General features: G+C 41.2%; 2 protein-coding genes across 4 annotated transcripts; one reads left to right on the forward strand and one right to left on the reverse strand.

The window, feature by feature from the left end:
* Positions 1-531: 531 nt before the first annotated feature.
* Positions 532-11,731, reverse strand: pde5aa (phosphodiesterase 5A, cGMP-specific, a). The gene is made up of 20 exons (XM_038713533.1): positions 11,284-11,731; positions 10,383-11,037; positions 8,573-8,650; positions 8,343-8,423; positions 8,054-8,143; positions 7,757-7,906; positions 7,588-7,655; positions 7,262-7,410; positions 6,613-6,788; positions 6,454-6,504; positions 5,970-6,116; positions 5,500-5,628; positions 3,966-4,060; positions 3,734-3,821; positions 3,003-3,103; positions 2,825-2,902; positions 2,660-2,723; positions 2,503-2,577; positions 1,835-1,918; positions 532-1,645 (listed from the first exon to the last, which is right to left on the reverse strand). The coding sequence occupies exons 1-20, from the start codon at positions 11,562-11,564 to the stop codon at positions 1,472-1,474; spliced, it is 2,814 nt and encodes a 937-aa protein (XP_038569461.1). The 5' UTR covers positions 11,565-11,731; the 3' UTR covers positions 532-1,471.
* A 1,161-nt stretch (positions 11,732-12,892) lies between these two features.
* Positions 12,893-19,451, forward strand: ppp2r2ca (protein phosphatase 2, regulatory subunit B, gamma a). Of its 3 annotated transcripts, none has more exons than XM_038713539.1 (10): positions 12,893-13,158; positions 13,630-14,004; positions 14,536-14,633; positions 14,826-15,009; positions 15,817-15,929; positions 16,153-16,330; positions 17,691-17,855; positions 17,953-18,122; positions 18,554-18,645; positions 18,964-19,451. In XM_038713539.1, exons 2-10 carry the CDS (start codon positions 13,941-13,943, stop codon positions 19,259-19,261), a joined length of 1,362 nt encoding a protein of 453 aa, XP_038569467.1. In that variant the 5' UTR covers positions 12,893-13,158; positions 13,630-13,940; the 3' UTR covers positions 19,262-19,451. The 3 variants fall into 3 exon arrangements, with proteins under 3 accessions (XP_038569467.1, XP_038569469.1, XP_038569468.1); XM_038713541.1 differs by having other exon boundaries at positions 13,811-14,004; XM_038713540.1 differs by having other exon boundaries at positions 12,893-14,004.
* The last annotated feature ends 2,112 nt before the right edge of the window (positions 19,452-21,563 follow it).

Here is a 21,563-nt window from a genome sequence, read left to right on the forward strand (position 1 = left end):
GATATCAGCATAAACATTAATAGGACTAAAAGTATCACGGTAACAAATTCAGAACACACAGTAGGTATAACTTTCAGTGGTTGTGAAAATCCCTACAAGGCTGGTCCTACAGGATGACAAAAACACTTTTCACCCTGTCAGACCAGTGTAAGTAAAATAGGTTTTGAAATGTTTTTTTATTTTGATTGCTAATGTGTATTTATTTTATGTTACATAAATATTATAATTAAAAAATAATAATGGCAGTTTTTTCAATAAATTCCATCTAATGTGTCCCAGTTACTCAAAATCAATACCAAATCTTACTACACTGGATAAATAGGACAGACCTCTCCATATTTGATTTTGGTGCTTCTACTATTTTATAGAAATATTGGTGTTAATAACAGTGTTTTATTTCATTACCTTCCCTGTAATTTAACACCAGTTAACCAGGACTAAAATCTAACATTAAGATCTGTGTCCTATGTGGCCAGTGCAGTAATAAATTAATTACATATAAGCAATCATTATAAGTGTGCAATTAGACCCATTTAATATATTTTTTAATCATAATTTGCACTCATATGGGTAAGTTAGCATGAAGGTATTGAAATTTTTTTTTTTATATTGTGTCATTTATTGATAGTCCCTAAATGAACCCACAGCAGTTAAGCGCAGGTTAGGAAGGGGAGCTAACCATCCTACTACTACCGACCTGAGGTGAAACCGAGTAAGAATAAGCTGCTTGACATGAAATTTCTTATCAATAGTTTGCAGATATGGCTAATCTAGCAATTCTGACCACAGACTGTGAACATTTAATAGCATTACCAGAGGGTCAGAAATCGTCCACTGGCAGCAGGCCTAATGAATATACATTATAGTTGTTTGGTCTCTGGCAGCTGACTGCATGGGAGATGTTAATAATAATAAGAGATAATAATAATAAGATATATAATAATAACTATATTATAAAAAGACACACATGATTGCGTCTCGGTATGAATCTTACATCTTACATTGACTACATCAAAGGGTGGACAACAACATTTTACACAAAGATGTGTGCTGGTTTGATATGTGGCAACATGGTAACTCTCTTACATGAAACCTAATTTCTCCTGTGCAAATTTTTAAATCCCACACATTTACAACTTAGTATGAATTCCAATACCTACAGATGTATTCATAAAACCCAGAAAAGAATACAGACAAAAAGCGTATTTAGTATGGTGTCTATGAAGATTCGCAGTCATCTATGGTGGATTACACGCATGTGTATATATAACACCTTTTTGTGAGAGTTCTGATGTGTGGGCACTTGGTCAATATTTAGCCAAGGTGTGCGTATAGAGCAGGTCTATATGTGCTCATATAGACCTGCCCTGTATGGCAAGTGCCTTGAGATAACCTCTGTTATGATTTGACTCTATATAAATAAAACTGAATTGCGACCAAAGCTAGGTGTCTTCATCTTCTGCCCTGTCCTCTATTCCTCTGTCTGTGTGTCTTCCTCGTTGTTGTTGTGTGCTTCCAGGGTTACACCACTATTATTTTCACTGTTCTCTTCCTCTGCTTCCTCAGCAACATGCAGCCAGTTTTCTCTGTTCTTCTTACAACCGTTCAGCAGTGGAGCGCAGGTGTCAAACAGTCTTGATACAGCCTGAGGGAGACAGAGAAAGAGAGTGTGATGATTGGAGTGATGGAAAAGAGGAAATCAGAGCAGAAAGTGAGAGAATGGGACAACGATAAAGACAATAGTGTGATCCTCTTTTCCATGCAAACATGCACACACCTGTTGCATGTGCAATTATGCATCCACACACATAGAACACCTGCAGAAATAACACACCTTGTAGAGTGGATAGCAGATGTCATCAATGTATTCAACTTGCATAAATGGCAGTCGAGTGCTGTTTTCTCTGTTCATTATGTCCTGGTGAGAAGAGAGTGTAAACCGGCTGTTAGAATAGGATTATTTCTTAGGAGGCCAGATTAATTGTAGGTGATTTAGTCAATCATAGTATTATTTTTTAAGTCAGCCTGAGAGGCAATAACAACCCTGTGGGATGAAATGCAGGAGAAATCACCTAATGAGTCCACCGTGACTAGTGCCATCGCCTACTTATTTATTACTATTTCCCCCAGAAGACAAACAGTTCAACGTGTTTGAAAAGCAAAAAGATAGCTGTGTGTATTTCTCCATTTCTGGGTTGACATCAGTTGATCGATGTGATGCTATTATATAGCAATCTTAATTTTTGTAAATTTAACAATGAGAATTTAACTTGGATCAAAAACATGCCTGAATGACCCCTCAGCATGAAAGAAAAGGCTGCATCAGGGAGGTAAAATAACAATTTCAGAATGAATATGATTCTTATTTTACCATAGAGAAGAGTGTGAAAATAAATATTTGATAGTTATGACAGATAAAATTGATGTTTTAAATTAATTTAGACATTTTGAGATCCCTTGGTGCAATAAACATGGTAACAAAATCCTGCTAGCAACACTTACAATGGGCTTGATTTTGAACTCTTGCTTCTCTTTGTCCCCCTGTGCAAAGAACTCCATGGCAACCAGGTTGGCAATCTGTTATGAGATTGAAGTTAAGGTTGTCATGAACTCAAAATGAGAGATTAAGTGTCGGATGAAATGTGTTCAAATGACCTACCCTGTATTGTTCAGGCCAAGGCTTTGTGATAGCAGAGAGGTCGCTAGCTGTCATCAGCATCGACCTGTGGGGTGAAAAAAATATCTTTAAGGAACAGACCATTGCCCAACCCCATCATACATATCATTATCATATGTCCCTGAGTCTAATTTATTCAATTGTCACCTCAGTAAATCTCTTTGATTCTCACTTCTCCAGCTCACTCTGCTTTTCTTAGTGAGGGAAAAGAACTCTTTTCTTCTCCTAAAAAGACAAGCACAAAACACAAAGGATATCAGGGGTAAAACATGGTGTACACAATGTTTTACCTAAGGCTACTTTGACATTTTATGTTTTAACATACTCCATGTAGACGGTCAGGTCAGTGGCGAGGATTGCCCTTTTGATCATCTGTAGTACAGCTCTGTGGTCTTCTGAAGAGAGACCACTGAGAATCTGACTCCCCTGGGAGATTACGAGAGAGGCAGCGACCGAATAAGACAGTGAAGTAAAGCGAAGACTTAGAGTCTCTGACTAGCAGATATATGCAGAGACAGTGAAAGGATAAAAACACTTATATGGAAATTTGGCAATATTTCTCTTGGCGAATATCTGACGACATCACAGATTTTGCATAGTATGCTGTTTTTGAAGAAACTCAATAATCACATTTTTTATTCTGTCTAGCAAGCAGAATATATTACATGCTATCATGCAATTAATTTCATTCCGTCATAGTGTATATAAATATAACATATAATATATAATTTATGTTCAAATATTTGCTATGACAATATGTGTCCATGTGTGTCATGCAAAGCTTAGTTTTAAAATGAGTCCTCTTTAGTCACAGAGACAGGGAAAGACAGACAGACAGACAGATCCAGAGTCCAACTAAGTGTGATTATTGGAGAAAAGCAGTGGAGTGTATTATGGTTTACGTGTGGTTGGATTAGATGAAACAGGTAGCAGGTACATCACACGTCCGTGTGATGTACCTGCTACCTGAGGACAGGGTGCATACACAGGTGACTCATAGGCTGGACAAAAGAGATGGGTCAAAATGATCGAACAGATTAATGAATGAGGTCTTACAGTGTTGTTTAGGATAAAGAGGCACAGGTTGTAGTGGTGGTTTTCAAGAGAAGAATGTCCATACAGCTGAGCTAAAGGCTGCTGACTCCTGAGAGAGAGAGAGAGAGAAATTGGCAAATAAATGATAAAATGACCAGTATGATACAGGATAAATCTAAATCAAATAAAAATATACATAGCTAATGATTAGATATTTTTTGAGTAAAGAAAATAGAATAATAACAATGTTTACCTTTTTATGTAAGAGTTACTGACTCCTCTGTGGTCAAGATCGTGACTCAGAGTGGCGATCATCAATGCTAAGATCTCCAGACGGGAAAAGATCGTCTGAAATACCAACAGAAATAGAAATAGAGATAGACATAGTTAAGAAAGTTATTTCCCCACTTCTCGACAATAAAGCATATTTAATTTTGTATATTTTTCCACTTTTTACATTGAAATCAATTAATCAACAAAAGGGGTTTGTGTGTAACCTCAAGGCTCTTGCATTAAGGAAAAAGCACATTTCACAGAGATTCTGTAAAGCAGATTGCACCTTCCAAGAATGAACATTGTAAAATATCCAACAAAGTTATTCCATAAAAAAGAAAACTGTTGTAGTTTACCCAACACTGACTTGTTTTGGCATGTGCAAAGACAACCACAATACAATACTGTTATACCAAACTGTGTGTTGCAGTTTCACGTTTGTAAAATATATAAGATTTTTGTTGATATGGATGCTGATGTATTATTAATGGTCCACATGCTAGTCAAGGTTTACACCAAATATCTTGTTACAAATATATGTTGTTACACGGCCAAACTCAAACTCAACAAAATGGAGGCTGATGTATGGCTGAAATGAAATATAACCTACATTTTGAAGGCAATTAAAATGTACTGGTGAGAAAGATTGGGGCAAATTTAGTTGTAAAGCTAAAAATTGCCAACTTGTGTTCCGCAAAAATAGGCTCTATATCAGATCTGATAGACCAACCCAAAGAATCCAAAGATCCGGCCAATGAGTCGACAGCTCTTAAAACTTCAATATGATTTGCATGAATATCTGTAACGATGACACGTTTAACAGAAAGAGGTGACTAATTTTCACAGCAATGTCACAATTAATCATGTAAATAGAGAGTGAGCGGGACTAAAATAAGTGAGCGGCAGAGGTCACTTAAGTAAGGCTTCCTCTGGTGTGTGATCCCCATGGAACGCATTCAAGAGGTTTGGGGAGGTCCAACATTAATCCTCTTTCAAATAATTAGGAGTGCTCTGTACTGGATAAGTCCTTAAATGACTCCTGGACAGACTTTAGAATAGCTGAACTTAAACATATGAAACTCAGTGGACTTGTAATGAATTGTAAAATATGACAAAATGGTCAATGTCATGTTAGAGGGTGGATACATTTTCCTGTGTTTTTATGAGATTTGTATTTAAATTCCTGCTACTTTGTGTCCAGTCAGCACTATTTGCTAAATGTAACCACTTTGGAACTTTCTCCGCTAAAAACGCAAAAAAGCTCTTTGTTTGTGTTGTTTCATAGACACAATAACAGATGGTTACCCTCGTCCCCAGTTTGCTTATAAAAGTTAACCACTCTCTTTCTGGTCATCTGAGAACAATTATGTCGTATGATGTTTGATATGTCATTTTGTAACAAAAATGAAAAGTCAACATGTAACGGTTTAGAATGCAGAGAGCCGCTCAACAAAAGTTATATTATTATATTTGCTATAAAAACACACATAATGTAGACACACGCATGCACTGACCCGGAGTTGGTCTGTGGCCATGAGCATAGCAAACATGCTCTGAGCGGTGCTAAGTGCATGGTTCCAGTTGTGATAAGGCACGTTGTTCCTGTAACCACGTCTCACAGTCAGGACCCACTGGCAGAGGCTCTGGAGGAAAGAGACACGTGCAAGTGGTGGTGAACAACTCAAGCGTGATTAAATTCAACCAAATGCAATAAGAGCCAACATATGAACAACTCAAACTGCAAATGTTTTCCATTTTTATAGAGGCTGGTTTGTTAATTTCAGTGTGTATATGAAGAGAGATTTAAAGTAGCTAAATTGGAGCCGTACAAATATAAAACCATCATGTTCATATTCTTTAATCCTAAAAACCTTCAATTAACTAATTTAAATCAGTCTCTATACTCAGGTGGTAACAACAGTGCTACTACTCTCTATTAGAAAGACTGTTGGCCATGAAGCCTAATTATTAGCAGGTCTGTTACCTTGTAATCAATATTGAAATCCTGCACCAAATTGAGGTCCATGAACATACGAATGGTGGCCTGAGAGGTCAGGTCTTCTGGCAGACCAAAAACAGAAAAATTGAAGTCTAGAACATGCAGTGAATCGGCAGAAGGAATTGTGGCCTCCTGAAAACACAAAACAAAAACACAAAGGAAAGCCATTAAAATATACACTTCATCCACCCACAAACACAACTGAAAACATGTGATTTATTTCTCTACCTCTTGCCCGCACACACCGTGCATACATGGAGATCTAGGTATAACATAGGTGAGGAGGTTACCATCACCTTTGCCGCTCACAGGCCGTGATAACAGCTAATGAAGAGCTTTAAGTTGGTAGACCATTAGTATTACGTTTGCATTAAAGCTGGACCTTCATGAATAAACTGAGGGGTGATTCCAAGACTACTGATGGGCTAGGAGAAAGCACTAATTTCTACCAAAGAAAGTTAAGAATCACCTGCAATGTTTGGATTTCCTGCTCTGCTGCGGTGATATGGTAGGCAAGGACCTGTGAGAAGAAGAGTGAATAAACACATACATTGGAAGTTGCAAAACATTTGAATAGGTTCACTTGGCTCTAAGGTTAAGATCTGAGTAGAATGAGGGGTCCACCCACCTCCTGTGTGACCTCTATACTGGCCCTCCGCTCCTCTGTGATCTGCACAGCCTGAGCATACTGCATGGCCAGGCCACAGTACACTGCCAGGTCCTCTAGTAGGCACTCATCATATCTGTTAAAGGCTTCCATATCATTGGAGTCTCTGCTCCTTTTGTTCATCAGCTGGCACACCGCTTTGTGACGATAAAGAAGTGGATAGAGGACAGTTGTGCAGTATGAGCAAGACATTTTAAGAGGTTCCCCATCTTTAGTGTGTGTGTCAACTTACTGTATATTTGTCTAACCAGAGAGAGGAGGTTAAGACTTTGGTCAGAGGTCCAGGGCTAGTTTGGTGGAAACAGTGAAGATAACTAATCTCTTCCGTGCATCCAGCACATGATCTTAAAGTTTTCAGGAGTTTAATTAAAACCTAAACAGTCTTAATCACTTTACTACCACACAGCAGACTACTTTACCAGGTAATCAACGCCAAATTACCTTTTTATGGTTAGCGTGTCAAGCATGAATGACTGTATTGCTGTGTTTTAGAGAAGGCAGACTTTATAAAGTAACATTTGGAAGCCTACAGTTTGTGATCTGAGAGCGTAAATACAGCTGAGACAGATGAATAATGTATAATAAGCATTGTCATTCAAAAGATACTCACCAATAACATCTTCAGACCTCTCATTTCTGACAGGGCAGCAGATCAGACTCCTTATTGATTCCTCAGAACTCTCTGCCATATTAAGTGTTTCCATAGCAACCAGAGTTCGAAGGGCATGTGATGGGTCTATAGCACTGATGTCACGCTCCCTGAAAACATTATATGTAACCATTTACAGATGAAGAAAATATTTGTCAGATGAAGAAAATATCATGAACAATGTATACAAGCAAGACTTGGAAAGTAATTTGGTTCACTACAAGTATTACTAAACAAATCTGTCTGCACAGCTATCGACCAGGCAAGAAGCAATGAGCGGGCAGAACCTTCTGTAGATCTGACAGGTTGATCCAAGCTCTTCACACTCCAGGTGGATCACTCTGGAGAATGAAACCTGAAATAAAACCACCCGCGGGACGGAAAATACCGTAAATCAGGAGTGATGCGTACTTTTGTAAACAAACAAAAAAAGGTATTTTAAAAAGGATGTCGCACCTTGTCTTCCGGAGTTGAGGTTGGCTCAGGGATGAAGATGGTGCAGTACTGAGCATGTGTGAAGGGCATGATGGTGGCAGCCATCTTACTCAGCAGAACTTCAAAGGAATTGTGTCCTTTTGATAATACCTGTGCCATCTCTATCAGGGCCTGACACACACACACAAACAAACACACAGATATACATAAATAGATTGCACACACACACACACACACACAACACATTTATATATATATATATATATATATATATATATATATATATATATATATTATATCATTCTCTGATTGTGGTACCTGACTGCGTTTGGCCTCGTGTCTTGAGCTCTCATACAGCTGGACATTATCCAGGACCATCGCCAACACATCCATATGATTGGACAGCACCTGGCCAATAAAATATAACTAGTACTTAACTCATATTAATTGCTAGTAGATGGCAATTTGTCACTTCTTAACAAAATGTCTATATGGTTAGAATTAAAATGAGAGACAACCATACATTGAATAATAAGTAACATAAAATAGACGAAAGCGCCAACATTTGCTGCCCTGTAGTAACAGGCCCAAATCTCCTATCCCTCACCTTGTCATCCATGTTGGTGAAAACAGAAACTGATCCATCGCAGCCATTTCTCTTGTTGATCATTACCACTACACCTACCACCTGTCCACAAGGAGAAGACATTTTATTGTTTCACAATCCATGTTACGAACTCTGCTACAACATATCGACACTAATCCCACTGAAAGTTCCATAGAACTGTTATATATTTACCCTGATTAAACAAGAGGCATCTGCAAATAAAATGTTACCTCTCCCCTGTGGTTCTTGATGGGAACACTCAACACAGTCCTGATCTTTGATGATTGATCAAAGTCGACTTTGGGGTCCTGAGGAGGCGAACAAAGAAAATCTAAGTACATGACGCTGCAGACACTTACACTTAAGCACACCACAATTGTGTGTGAAACATGTGTACAGCACCATTGTGTATATTAAGATCTTTTTACAATTTATGTAATTCATACTCCTGTGCCCTTAAACTACCTGGTGTTCATCGTCTTTACACACATCTGACATTATCAGGAACTACCCATCCACACCCACGCTGACTGGGGATTACTTGGTGTGCAACTCTGTCAGGCTGTCACAGGTCTGCCTGTCTGCCAGGTGCTAATTCTGATCTCTGCATGTCTTGTTAATTGTTTGACTATGTTTGTTCTGTTTTCTGCCTGTTCTGTGTAGTTATTGTCTACTGTGTTATCTTGTCTGCTCTTTCTGTGGTTTCTGTATCTGCATGCTGGCCTTGTAATAATAATAATAATAATAATAAATTTTATTTATAATGCACTTTACATTTCAGGGAAATCTCAAAGTGCTACAACAACAAGGGGTTAAAAACAGTTCCAGAAAATAACAATCGCAATAAAACACCGTAACTAAACATTTGTCTGTGTTGGTTGTGAACCTTGGTTTATCTTTCAGTTGTGTTTTGGGTTTCAGCCCTGTCTGTATGTTGTCTTGTGTTCTGTGTTAGTTTTTACCTCTGCCTGTTTGATGTTAGTCTGTTCTGTGTTTCTTGTTTCAGTCTGTTGTCCCTGTTATGTTTTAGTCTATCTGTATTATTAGTTTTGCAGTCTACTCAGTGACTTTAGTGCATTTCAGTTGGTTTCCTGTTTAGTTTGGTGTTGATCTGTGCCTGTCATTCTGTGTTAGCCTGCTCTTTTCTGTTCAGTTATCTTAGCCTGTTCTGTCTTGTTGTGGAGTTGCCTGTTTCTGTCTTGTCTGTTCTGTGTTTTGAGTTCCAGTTAGATTCTTGTCTTGTGTTTTGTAACCTGTGTTCTGTCTGTTCCCCCCTGCTAATCCTCTCTGCCTGCCTGCATGACACATGTCTGTGTCTGGTCATTGTCGTGTGTAGCTTGTCCTGCCCTGCCTATTCTCAGCCTGTTCTGTGGATATTTGGATTTTGTACCCTTTGGATTTTCTGTTGGGATCACGTTGTTTCGTTTTGACTGTTATTATTTTGGATTATTTTGGACTCAGCCGCTCTCAGTAAGTGTGCTCGCTTTTGTTTTGCTTGAATAAATCATCACACTATATCTGCTCAGCCTTCATGTCCTGCAATTGGGTCCTAAAACCTCCTCCACACATCACCTCCTGTGACACAGGCATTGGCACTGGTTCCTAATTACATTGGTGGTGAGGACAAGGAGGGTGTGTGTGAGTACTCATAGGACCTTAAGTGTGCTGTGCCATCCTCCCTCTTTGCTCGGTTGCATGCAAGGATAAGTGTAGTAGGGAACATCAGCGTCTCAATAATCAGAGGTTAATCAGTCAACTAAGTCTCTAAAAGGATTAGAAGCAGGTGCGTCATCTAGGATTCCCTTACACAGAATCCCACACTCCACGAAACAACCATGTCATCGTCTAAAAACAGGTTATCGGGAACTGGGTGACTCATTTAGCTTACAGTCATCTATCCTTGTTTGCCATTTCTGAGCCCTTTGTCAATACCTTTGTCATGTTTAGAAACTTAGGTCAACTGTCTGTTGAGCAGAGCTTATTACAAAATGCAGTCATGATAACGACAACTTGACTGCATGTGTCAGACTGATGGTTTACCTCTGTTTCTCTCAGGTTCACTGGAGACCCTGTAGCCAGTACACGTTCCATGATACCCTTCAGCAGCTCCAGCTGTGCATGGCTGCAGAGGTTTCCTTCGCCCAAGCACCCCAATTCTGTCGGGGCGATTACCTCCTCCAAGGTGTTCCTTCCACCACAGTCTTTATTAACCAGAGAGAGGGAGCAGGCCTCGGCTGCCAGCAGCTCTCCAGCATGCTGGACAGCCCCATGGCAGAGCTCTGCTATGGAACCAATCCAGCTCAGACCTCCTCTTAGGAGCTCCATCATCCATGGGCAGCACTCACCATGACCACAGGCTGCAGTCTTGGGACACAAAGGCTGATGGAAGCGGGGTAAGTCAGGGGAGCAAGGGCATATGGGAGAAAGAGGACGGCAGGGGGAGTATGAAAAGCGTGAAGTGCGGGGAGAGCAAGGGGAGTGACTGCCCAATAAATCTGGACTGGAGCGATCCATCCACTCAGGGGCAATGAGATTGGAAGCGAGGGGTCTGAGCCTGTCCGTTAATGATGAAACATGTGAGCTGGTCAGTGGAGAGGAAGCCCTGCGATGATGAGCCTTCATGACCAGGTCAGAGTGGTCCGAGCTGCTCCTGTGAAACCTGGGCAGCAGTGGAGACATCTCTGCCTGTGGACCACTGACCCAGAAGTCATATACAAGAGAGATTACAATAACTAATTTGGTGGGAAAGCACAAATCAGAACATGAAGAAGATGAACATTTCCTTACTGCAACAATGTTTCTAAAGCAGATTTATAACGCCAGACTTTCTTGGCTACAGTCAATATCAACAGCATACATTATAAAGTACAAAACTGAGGGCTTTTCAAAGAAATGTGTCCATATATTGAGTTAGAAACGGTTATGGTGTAAAATATCTTACGAGGAAGCTCGGCGTAAAAAGTACGCCCTCGTGAAGTCGGAGTGGTCATCCAGCCAGGCCTCCACCTGGTCGCTTTTCACACTGTCTCCAAACCTCCTGCGGTGCGTCTTGGAGCGGGGGCTCCACAGCGGGGAAAAGAACCAGCCCATGCCCGCAACCATCGGCGGCTTAGCCACTGTTTCCCTGCGGAAGGACTCCTCAGTCTCGGCGGCAGGAGATGCCACGGGGGTCGCGCTGCCAGGCTCCATAGACTCCGGCGCTTCAGAGTGGAGGCATGGCATCCCCTCGCTCAAGTAAAGCGAAAAAAGATCTACTAAACTCAGTTTGAGTTTGTGTGAGTTCTCTAGGAGAAACGCATGCCATGTAGAGTAAGAGTAAGTGAGGCAGACTGAAGTGACGCGTGAGAGAGGAGAGCGATGTCTATGGAGCAGCCCGTGGAAACGACTGCGTCAAGGTAATCCCCTGACCTTTCTTTAGCCGATCTGGCGCCACAGGTTTACTCATTAAAGGGAATTAATGTGAACTTATTCACATAATTAATGGACTGGCTCCAGCCTTGGGCTTTGCTTCATTAGGAATTTGCCCATAGGTGTGTCCCACAGTCAAATCTTTGGCTAAGTGTATTAAGTTACCTGAATAATGTTTGAGTTTGTGACCTATGTATTAGTGACCTTATCGTGATTGATTTCTGCTGTGAATGCACACACACATATCACTTGCTTGCCCCTATCACTCACTGGGAATAATCATGATAGAATTGAACTAATAGAATTGTACAGGAATTAAATAAATAAATGACAAATCAAAATGTTGCACTTCTTGCACTTGGGTGAGAAATTTTTACTTTACTCATAGGTCATAATGTGTGTCTTAAAAACAAGACACTAAGCATTTTCCAGTCGTAAACACTGGTGGGTAGCATTATAGATTAATATAGCTTTGCTTGAATTGGACTTGTAATCTGCAACAGTCAAAACATCTGAAAATAAACTTAAGGCCTTACCTATATTTTACTGTTTTTGTTGTTACAAAAGAAGCCTGCACCAAAACATGCACACATCCACAGTAAACAGGCAACCAGTGTTCAATGTTAGTACTGTAGATGGTAGTGAGGTGTGACCTCACTGCATGCAGGGAGTGGAGTACAGGAATGGCGGTAATGAAAAGGTTCTGAAAAGAGATGTCAGATTTGTTTTTGCTTTTTAAGAAGTCTTGAAGATGGTCACATAAGGGCAGCATGACAAAGAATATGTCCATGTAAGAAACAGGGAGGAACATAAGCCTATGGTCAGACCAAGGTTTTTTGTTGAGGGAATGCCAAACAGTGCTGTGGAAAAGGCTTATTAAACCATTATATTTCATTTAACTGATGGGCTGCCTCTGAGATAGCCAGATAACACTGTTGTGTGTGAAGAGAAACACAAATCGATCAGGAAATTGGTGTGTGAGCATTTAATTTAAAGCATTGCTTTTGTGTTGTAATTAAAGTCTTCCCTTTTTTAAAACCCTAGATGTTATTCAGAATTTTACCAGGGCTCAGCCACACACCTCTCAGTGTCTAACTGCTCCCTCTGCTGGCCTCTTTCTCCGTTATCATCTGCAGTGGGTGGATCCACGACTGACAGCTGTGCTGTGATTGGCTGCTCCAGGAGGAGGCTGCCATGACACAGTGGATGCTGCACAGAATCAGTTCCACAGCATCACCAGGCAGCAGACCTCCATCCTCCTCGTTATCCCTCTCTCCTTCTCTTTTTTCTCCTCCTTTGCCTCTCGTCCTCTCACACCAACCTTGCTCTCTCTTCTCTCTCCCTCCTCCTCCCCCTCGGACAGGCAGACAGACAGGCAGGAATAGCAGCAGCAGCAGCAGGCGGACTGGTAGGTGTGCTGAGGCCTTTCTCCCTCCTGCAGCACAGGCAAGACATTGCGTTCTCCTCTGATCTCCGTCAAGGACTATCTATTTGAGAAGTGTGTGTGTGTGCGCGTGTGAGAGCAGGGATCTGGAAAGTAGGCAGAGAGGACTACCACACCTTGGGAGCATTTACTACCACTGCAGGAGCTACACTGGGTGAATGTTGTGGATATTTTCACAAACACACATCCTGTCCATCTTGTGCTTGTTTCTGTTTTCATATTTTATATTTTATATGGGCTGTTTGTTGTTTTTCTACAGCTGTGGGATTTGCTTCCACATGGAATAGGCCTTGTGCGTCTGCACACGTGTCTTTGCTAATGAGTGTGTTGAATGTCTAACAAAGGTCACTCCATTTGGCATGCTGTGTGCACATATTGTCAGCCTGCTTAATGACAGCCCTCCTCTTTTCTTTCCAAAACTGACTTCATCATCAGCCTTTGCATCCACTTCTTCCTGCCTCGCATCTTCTTCCTCACCAGTTTTCCATTCTTGTGCATCTTCTTTTCCTCAAAGTCCCTTTCCCCTTTCTATAAAACTCTCTTTCTCCTCCCTCTCCATTCTTGTCTCCCATCTCATCGTCACGCCTCTTCTCCTTCCGGCCGGCTGGTTTCCCAGGATGCCTTGTTCCAGGCTGCTCCGCTAGGCCGTAGCAGCATGGGCGGAGGCTGGGTGGGGAGAGAGAGCACGGATCGGACCCTTCCCCTCAGGACGGGCGCGCTGGCGGGTCACCCTCCCTCGGCTTCAGATGGGCGAGGACGCTGAGAGCCCCAAAATCAACCACACCTTCCTGCGAGACTACGTCACTGAAGGTAGAGCAGCCGTTGTGTCATTGCCGTCTCTGTGGTGTCAGATAACATGCTGGTATGATTGGATGGATTCATTTCAGCTTCATGGGTGCATTAAAACCTGCACTGCTGAATATTGGGAATGAATGTTGGCAATAATCACTCCATGACTTCCTGAACGTTCCTTTAGAGTCACTGCATTGTTAGGCCTATTTTACATATTAGATATGATTTTGACATTGTATTCTATAAATAAATGTTTGATTCATGGTCTAAAGACCTGGTAGCTGGTGGCTTCTTGTTGCTATTGTGAATGTTTCTATGTCAAGGGTTTTTCTGGGTTTTTTTTGAACAGGATACTATGGATTGATCCAGTATTCTTTCATTCCCACCCTCTTCCCACATTTGTCTCTTAATTATCTGCCCCTCATTTCCTCTGTGCCTACTTAATTTCCTTTCTATTATATCATCTCTTTAGCTCCCACCCACCCCAACTTCTTGTATTCTAACCACTATCCTGCTTAATCTCGTCACATTTTCCCTTCTACCTCCCAGCTGATGTTATCTCTACGGTGGAGTTTAACCAGACAGGGGACCTTCTGGCCACGGGGGATAAAGGTGGCAGAGTGGTCATCTTCCAGAGAGAAACTGAGGTCGGTTTAACTTGTTAAACTTGAATCATCCCCATTCTACACAGGATATCCACAAACAGCATGAATTAATATTTATTATCTATACCCTAATCACAGCAGTCTCTTTGTCCTAAGGGTATGTTGTTCCCATTGTATCCTTATACAAAAATGTTAATTCAAAGCTGTGTTTTCTTCACCATTTGCCCTCGACAGTCTAAAGGGGAGTCAGAGGAGGCGGGGGAGACAGGGGACTCTGGGGAGTACAATGTCTACAGTACGTTCCAGAGCCACGAGCCAGACTTTGACTACCTGAAGAGTCTGGAGATTGAAGAGAAAATCAACAAGATCAGATGGCTGCCACAGCAGAATGCGGCACATTTCCTCCTCTCCACCAATGGTGAGAAAAAAGCGACACCAGAAGATCAGCCAGATTTCTAATCCCCAGTTAGGATGAAGCACAACTAGTAGACCGGTATGCAGTTGGAACCATGAGATATCAATCTTGAATATGCATGGATTGATAGTAGAAATTAATTTATAAATAATTCCCAGCATTGGGTCAGCCTGGCTTCATCTTCTATGACCTACTGTGGGTGGGATAGTGTAACATCAAGCCAGTCACTGGAGTCACAGTTGTGGGTACGGTGTTGGGACCATCCTGCCAGTGTGAAAACCCCACAATCTAATCTGTTCTTTAATTATGTGCTGTCACAATACACAATTTCCCTGAAATGGGGTGGTGATGGTGTATAGATAAGATGCTTGACTTTGGTGTGGGAAACCTAGGTGCGATTCCCACTATGAGACATCCACCATTGTTTCCCTGAGCAAGACACTTAACCCCTAGTTGCTCCAGAGGCGTGTGACCTCTGACATGTATAGCAATTGTAAGTCGCTTTGGATAAAAGCATCAGCTAAATGAATAAATTTAATGTAAATATGTGTGACAAGGATCGTGTTTTGAAGAATTGTATTTCATTTAATTTGCAACATAGTTTCTTCGCTAAAGTACAATTTCCATCTACACTAAAGACTTACCTGGATTGCCTTAGAAACTGGCCATATGAAGAAGAAATCATTATCAGGGCTCTTCTCCACTGACTGTTGATGTGATGGCTGTTTAAATTGTCTGTAGCATTTATTGTCAGCTATATCTGAACTTAATCAACTTCCTGTGATGTGCAAATCTTTCTCCCCGTCACAGATAAGACCATTAAACTGTGGAAGGTGAGTGAGAGAGACAAAAGACCAGAGGGATACAACCTGAAAGATGAGGAGGGACGGCTCAAGGACATCTCTACCATCACCTCTCTGCAGGTGCCTGCACACGCACGCACACGCACACACACAATATCTGACTGACAAAATTAAAGGTGTGCATATGCAGGCTTGCATGTGTATGTATCAGGTTGACATTCGATTGGCAAGCCCAGTGTGATCCCTGACTCCTGTTTGTCTTTCTTTGCTGTCGCCCTTTTCCTTACCCCGCTCTTTCTGTCCATTCATTCTTTCATTACTCCTTTCTATCTCTGTACCTAAGGTGCCAGAGCTGAAACCTACAGATCTGATGGTTGAGGTTCGTCCTAGACGAGTGTTCTCCAATGGTCATACCTACCATATTAACTCCATCTCAGTCAACAGCGACGGGGAGACCTACCTGTCTGCTGATGACCTCCGCATCAATAATTGGCACCTGGGCATCACGGACCGCAGCTTCAGTATCCTTCCTAACAGTGATATATATATATTTTTTTTTTTACACATTTCATACACATTTCATGTTTAATTCCACCATGCGCATAAACATCATTCTCTGCTCTCTATGACTCTATGATTCTCTGATTTTTGTGTGTAATGTAATCCTTTACTGGAGGAAACGACTCGGATTTCACAGGGTATGAAATTCCCAGAGCTTCACTTAATAAAAGTACAAAGTAGATCATTGTGGCTATCTTTTTCGCTGTTATGAAAGCATTAGCGTGTGTCTAATTCTGCAGCAGCAATCTGAAAATTCTAGGAGCATTTAACATTAAAATCAATTTCTGGAACAGGAATAAGAAACAAAAGAAGAGTTTTATAGCAGAAACTTCCAGTGCACGTCACTGAGCCTTTTCCTATAGTTTGGTGAAGTTAATAATATGAAATACTTAGTAACTTGCCTAAAGGACATCTATAGTTGTCAGTGAATCTTTGTATTGAAAACAACAATGCAATAAATCCTATCTGTTAGTGTGCATGAATTAATATCGTTGACTGACACCACATGCAGGTGCCAAAATGTCCACACATGCTCTCTGATGCTGTCTGAAGCAGATTCACATGGGCTATATTATACATACATACAGAATGACATGCTGCCCTAAAGAAATGCCTACCTTTAAAATCTATTGTGCATAATTTGTCAATTTTACCATGCAGTGCCATCTACTGATACCAGTTTGAACAGCAAAACCACATGTCTAAACTTCATCTCATACAAACCTGTATAACAAATTAATTTATCTTGTACCATGCTTTAAACATAGCTATCACACACAGAATTCCACCTCTTGAAATATGCATACAGTCTGAACATACTTTACATTCCTGCTCATCTGAATTCATCCTGGATCTATATTTAATGTAAACAGTGCATGGCTATGTTTGGATTCATGTTTCGATTAGTGCTGAGTACCGCCTCAGCACAGGCTGCAGCGTGTTGAACGGGGTGCCATTTGTGATTTCCGATTCAACTGGAAGCCTGACCTAGAAAATCATAGAGGCATCTATGGAAAAAGAGTTTTAATAATTCACTCAGCAGTACACTTTCTACTGAACCACACAGGACTACCACAAATAGAACAGAAAGGGGAGCAGAGCGCACATGCATATTGGGGCTTGGTTGGGGAGCATCTTTTTGGGTTGTGATTATTAACTGAGGCGTAAGCATGGAGAACATGCTGGTTCTGAAAAAATTAACAACTATTATAACATATACACCATGTGCATAGTCATCATAATTTGTCAGTTCTCAAATGCCTTTGCTGCGTTTGCCACCTCCCAATGTGGTGTTTAATCCCTAACAGACCTTTTTCTCAGATATTGTGGACATCAAACCAGCCAACATGGAGGATCTGACCGAGGTGATAACATCAGCAGAGTTCCACCCTCACCACTGCCACCTGTTTGTGTACAGCAGCAGCAAGGGCACCCTGCGCCTCTGTGACATGAGAGCCTCTGCACTCTGTGACAAACACACAAAACGTGAGCATGTTGTGGAGATTAGAGAGGTTAGTTGGATCAATAACATTTTGCAACATACAGTTGAGTGTGTGTGTGTGTGTGTGTATATACCTTACAGAGTTTGAGGAACCCGAGGATCCAGGGAGCCGGTCCTTCTTCTCAGAAATCATCTCTTCTGTGTCAGACGTGAAGTTCAGCCACAGTGGACGCTACATGCTGACGAGAGACTACCTCACCGCCAAGGTGTGGGACCTGAACATGGACAAGGGCCCGGTGGAGACGTACCAGGTGAGGTGGCACATCAGTCTCCTAATCTGTCTTTTACCACGTTAGTTACAATCTGTATTACCTGTGCTGATTGACTGTGTGCCCACAGTCTAGTTATGTAGCCTGTGTTTGTCACGTTTGCCTTGTTTTTGGTCACATGGCAAATTATATTTTGCTGACATTTTGTAGATGAAATGATTAATCTAACAGTTAAGGATAATTGGAAAATCATTGTTAGTTAAAGACCTATGTTGTCAGGGGTTGCTTAATTTTGGTATCACATCTAGAAACACAGTATATTATATGCGATAGAAGAGTAGGAGGAAGGAGATGAATATGCTGCCAGAATTTGAACGCATGAGGTTCGTTGCATGTGGTCGATCAACTGAACTACCCTGTATAATACTGAATCCACCCCAGATACTAAGGTTGATTGTCTGCATGATCCCCAGGTCCATGAATACCTAAGGAGTAAGCTGTGTTCCCTCTATGAAAATGACTGCATCTTTGACAAATTTGAGTGTGTTTGGAACAGCTCAGACAGGTAAGTGATAAGATAAAATGGAGAAAAAGATGGACAAAGTACAGTATATTTATGTCCATTTAGAAGCTAAGGAGCGTATTGCATCTGTGTGTTTCTGCTGACATTGATTCTCTAAATGCTCGCCCTCTGCCGTTATCTGACATTTAAATCAATCCCAGACACAAGCTTTACAGACATCAAATCAATCCCAGTGGCTTCAATTTTGTTTTCCTCTTTTCCACTTCCTCACCCTTCCCTGAACCTCTCTTTTCCATTTGCATTGCATTTACTTGCCCTTCTCAATATGACATCTGTCCATATCTCCCCTCCTCTTCTCAGTGTGATCATGACAGGGGCATACAACAGCTTCTTCCGGATGTTTGACAGGGAGACGGGGCGGGGTGTGACCCTGGAGGCCTGGCGAGAAAGCAGCAAGCCTCGGGCCGTCCTGCGGACCCGGCGTGTGTATACTGGTGGTAAGCGTCGCCGTGGAGATGTGGGCGTTGATAGCCTGGACTTCACCAAGAAAATCCTGCACATGGCTTGGCACCCATCTGAGAATATCATTGCCATAGCAGCCACAAACAACCTGTACATCTTCCAGGATCGTGTCAACCCTGAGACGCAGGCACAGTGACTGCAATGGGAATATGGACAGTGACACTCTGCTTTTATCAGAAACACAAACAGTGAACTAAATGTATTTAGGAGAAGACACTGGGAGTGGACAGCCTTTATGAAAAGATTAAGTCGAAGCTAAGCTGTTACAGAACATACTAAGATGCAACATCTGTTTGTGTTGATAAAAGATTGGATTCATGATAAAATGACAAGACTGTTAATTTATTTGATCCCCAAGGAAGGTGTATCAGAATTTTTGCTGAACCCTGAGGTGAACTGACTTCTCCACCACCCATCGGGATTTATTTATGGTCCCACTAGTCACTTTTTGAAGTTGTTTGTGTAAAAGAGGTGCAGGGAGACCTCTCCATCTGCAATCACGTAGTGCTGTTGACCAACACAATGTTGCACTCCTCACTGATGTGCTCTGGGGTCACAAGATGCATGTTAGGGAGCAACAGAAGAAGAATACACACATGCTACAAAAAGGTCTAGATTGCTGATTCACAGTGACATTGCCAGATTGTGCATCCAAATCTACGCATTTTTTCACTATTGTGGAACATTAGGAGTGGTGTTATTGTACAGCTCTTCACAACAACATCCTGCACCTTTTTTGTTCTGTATCGGGTGATAACCGCAGCTGAATGTCTCTTTAAGAGCAGTGCTCTTGGAGATTGCACGCATAGATGACCCATAATCTTTGCCCTTTTCACTTTGCAATAACGGCACTAACAAAGACACAGTGCAGCAGTATTCCTGCTTTAAAACATGAGCTCTTCTTCTACAGGTATACACTCTTTTTACTGTCAGCTGTAAATATTCTATGTTCTTTTTTTTAACGCGTTCCAGAGAGCTAAAAAGTAAAAGACGCATTTTGTCCAGCACATTGGAGATTAACCTAGAAGCTCATGCACTATTCCAGTTAAAGTCTCGATGTAGGGGGGCTTTTTTCTTGTAGCAGTACATAACGTATTGTTGGCTGTAGAGAGGGAGGGGGGACTAGTGCACAAAACAACTCTTACAGTTTAATTGTGTACATTAGGCCAGCATTGGGCTTTGAGTACTGTATTAAGGTCATTTCCTTGTCTAAAATCTTCATATCTAAATGATAAATAACTGAAAACCACAGTGACAGTTGAGCTCCTTCACATATGCTGAAATTGACCCTGATTGGTTATTAAATCTAATATAGACAAAGGTTTATGTGTTATGCTAATTTAAAATGAGCAGTGCTCATTTTATAATGCATAAGCACAATTTAAAGAAGAATCGTACAATCAAGAAAATCTAAGCACACTGTTTATAAATGAGGCCCCTGAATCAAGTATAAGTTTGTATCCAGTGTATTTGAAGGTCAAAGGTTATCATCACTGCAATAGCTCATTCTGTACGTCGCTAAATCACAGTAAAACATTAATGTCATGTGAACTGATCATATCACAAGTTCTTAATGTCATTACACCGTATACCTCACAGTGCCACATGCTACTCTTGAGTACGACAATGAATTTCAAGGATCTGTGGCAGTAAGGTGATGAGTGTCCGGACTGAATTGTATGACTTGGTCAAGATTTTATTGTTTAGGGTGTAGTGCTTTGTTTTCAAGTGACCTTGGCCCTGATGGGGTTTTTGTAAGTGGTCTGGAAATATACTGATGCAGGTGGAGAAATGGTATCAGTGCAATGAGGTGGAAAGTATTGAGGCACATTTTTCAAATTCTGACTGATGGAGCAACAACAGTTTCACTGTGTAAACCTTAAACCCCAAGAAAAAGAAAATTCTTGATCTATGTTCCACTTGTCTGCTCTCTCCTCATTTAGTGTCAAAATCACTGTTCACTGACATTTATGTCACAACCTGTGGGCTAGGGGTTTCTCTCTAACTATGTTTTGAATGCAGGCACGATCTTGCACTGATTGGTTTAAAAAAAGTGTACAAATTCCACAATGACAACAACACACAAGGAAATGGTTTACACAGTGACAGGCCACCTAAAGGCCACATAAAGTATTACACAAGTTCCAGGGCTCAGTCCTCCAATGGTGAGCTGTAGTTTAGGGGAGGTCAGTCGTAATCTCATAACCACCACCACCTCATACAACCAGTGAGAGGATTTTGTTCAGGAGCACAGCAGCAGCAGCATGTTGCCATTACTCAATGCTACTAGTGTGTATATCTATCATAATTTAAAAAAAAGACGAATCTAACAATACATAAAAAACATAACTCAAATGAGGTGAATGAAAGGAATGTGTATTAATAAATAATGTGAAATCTGACATAAACATGTGTTTTGTGTATCCCTTTATGTCTGT

Source organism: Micropterus salmoides, unplaced genomic scaffold (assembly GCF_014851395.1).
Source record: "Micropterus salmoides isolate LMB-PRFRI ecotype aquatic unplaced genomic scaffold, ASM1485139v1 Ms_hic_scaffold_12, whole genome shotgun sequence".
Lineage (NCBI taxonomy): Eukaryota > Metazoa > Chordata > Actinopteri > Centrarchiformes > Centrarchidae > Micropterus > Micropterus salmoides.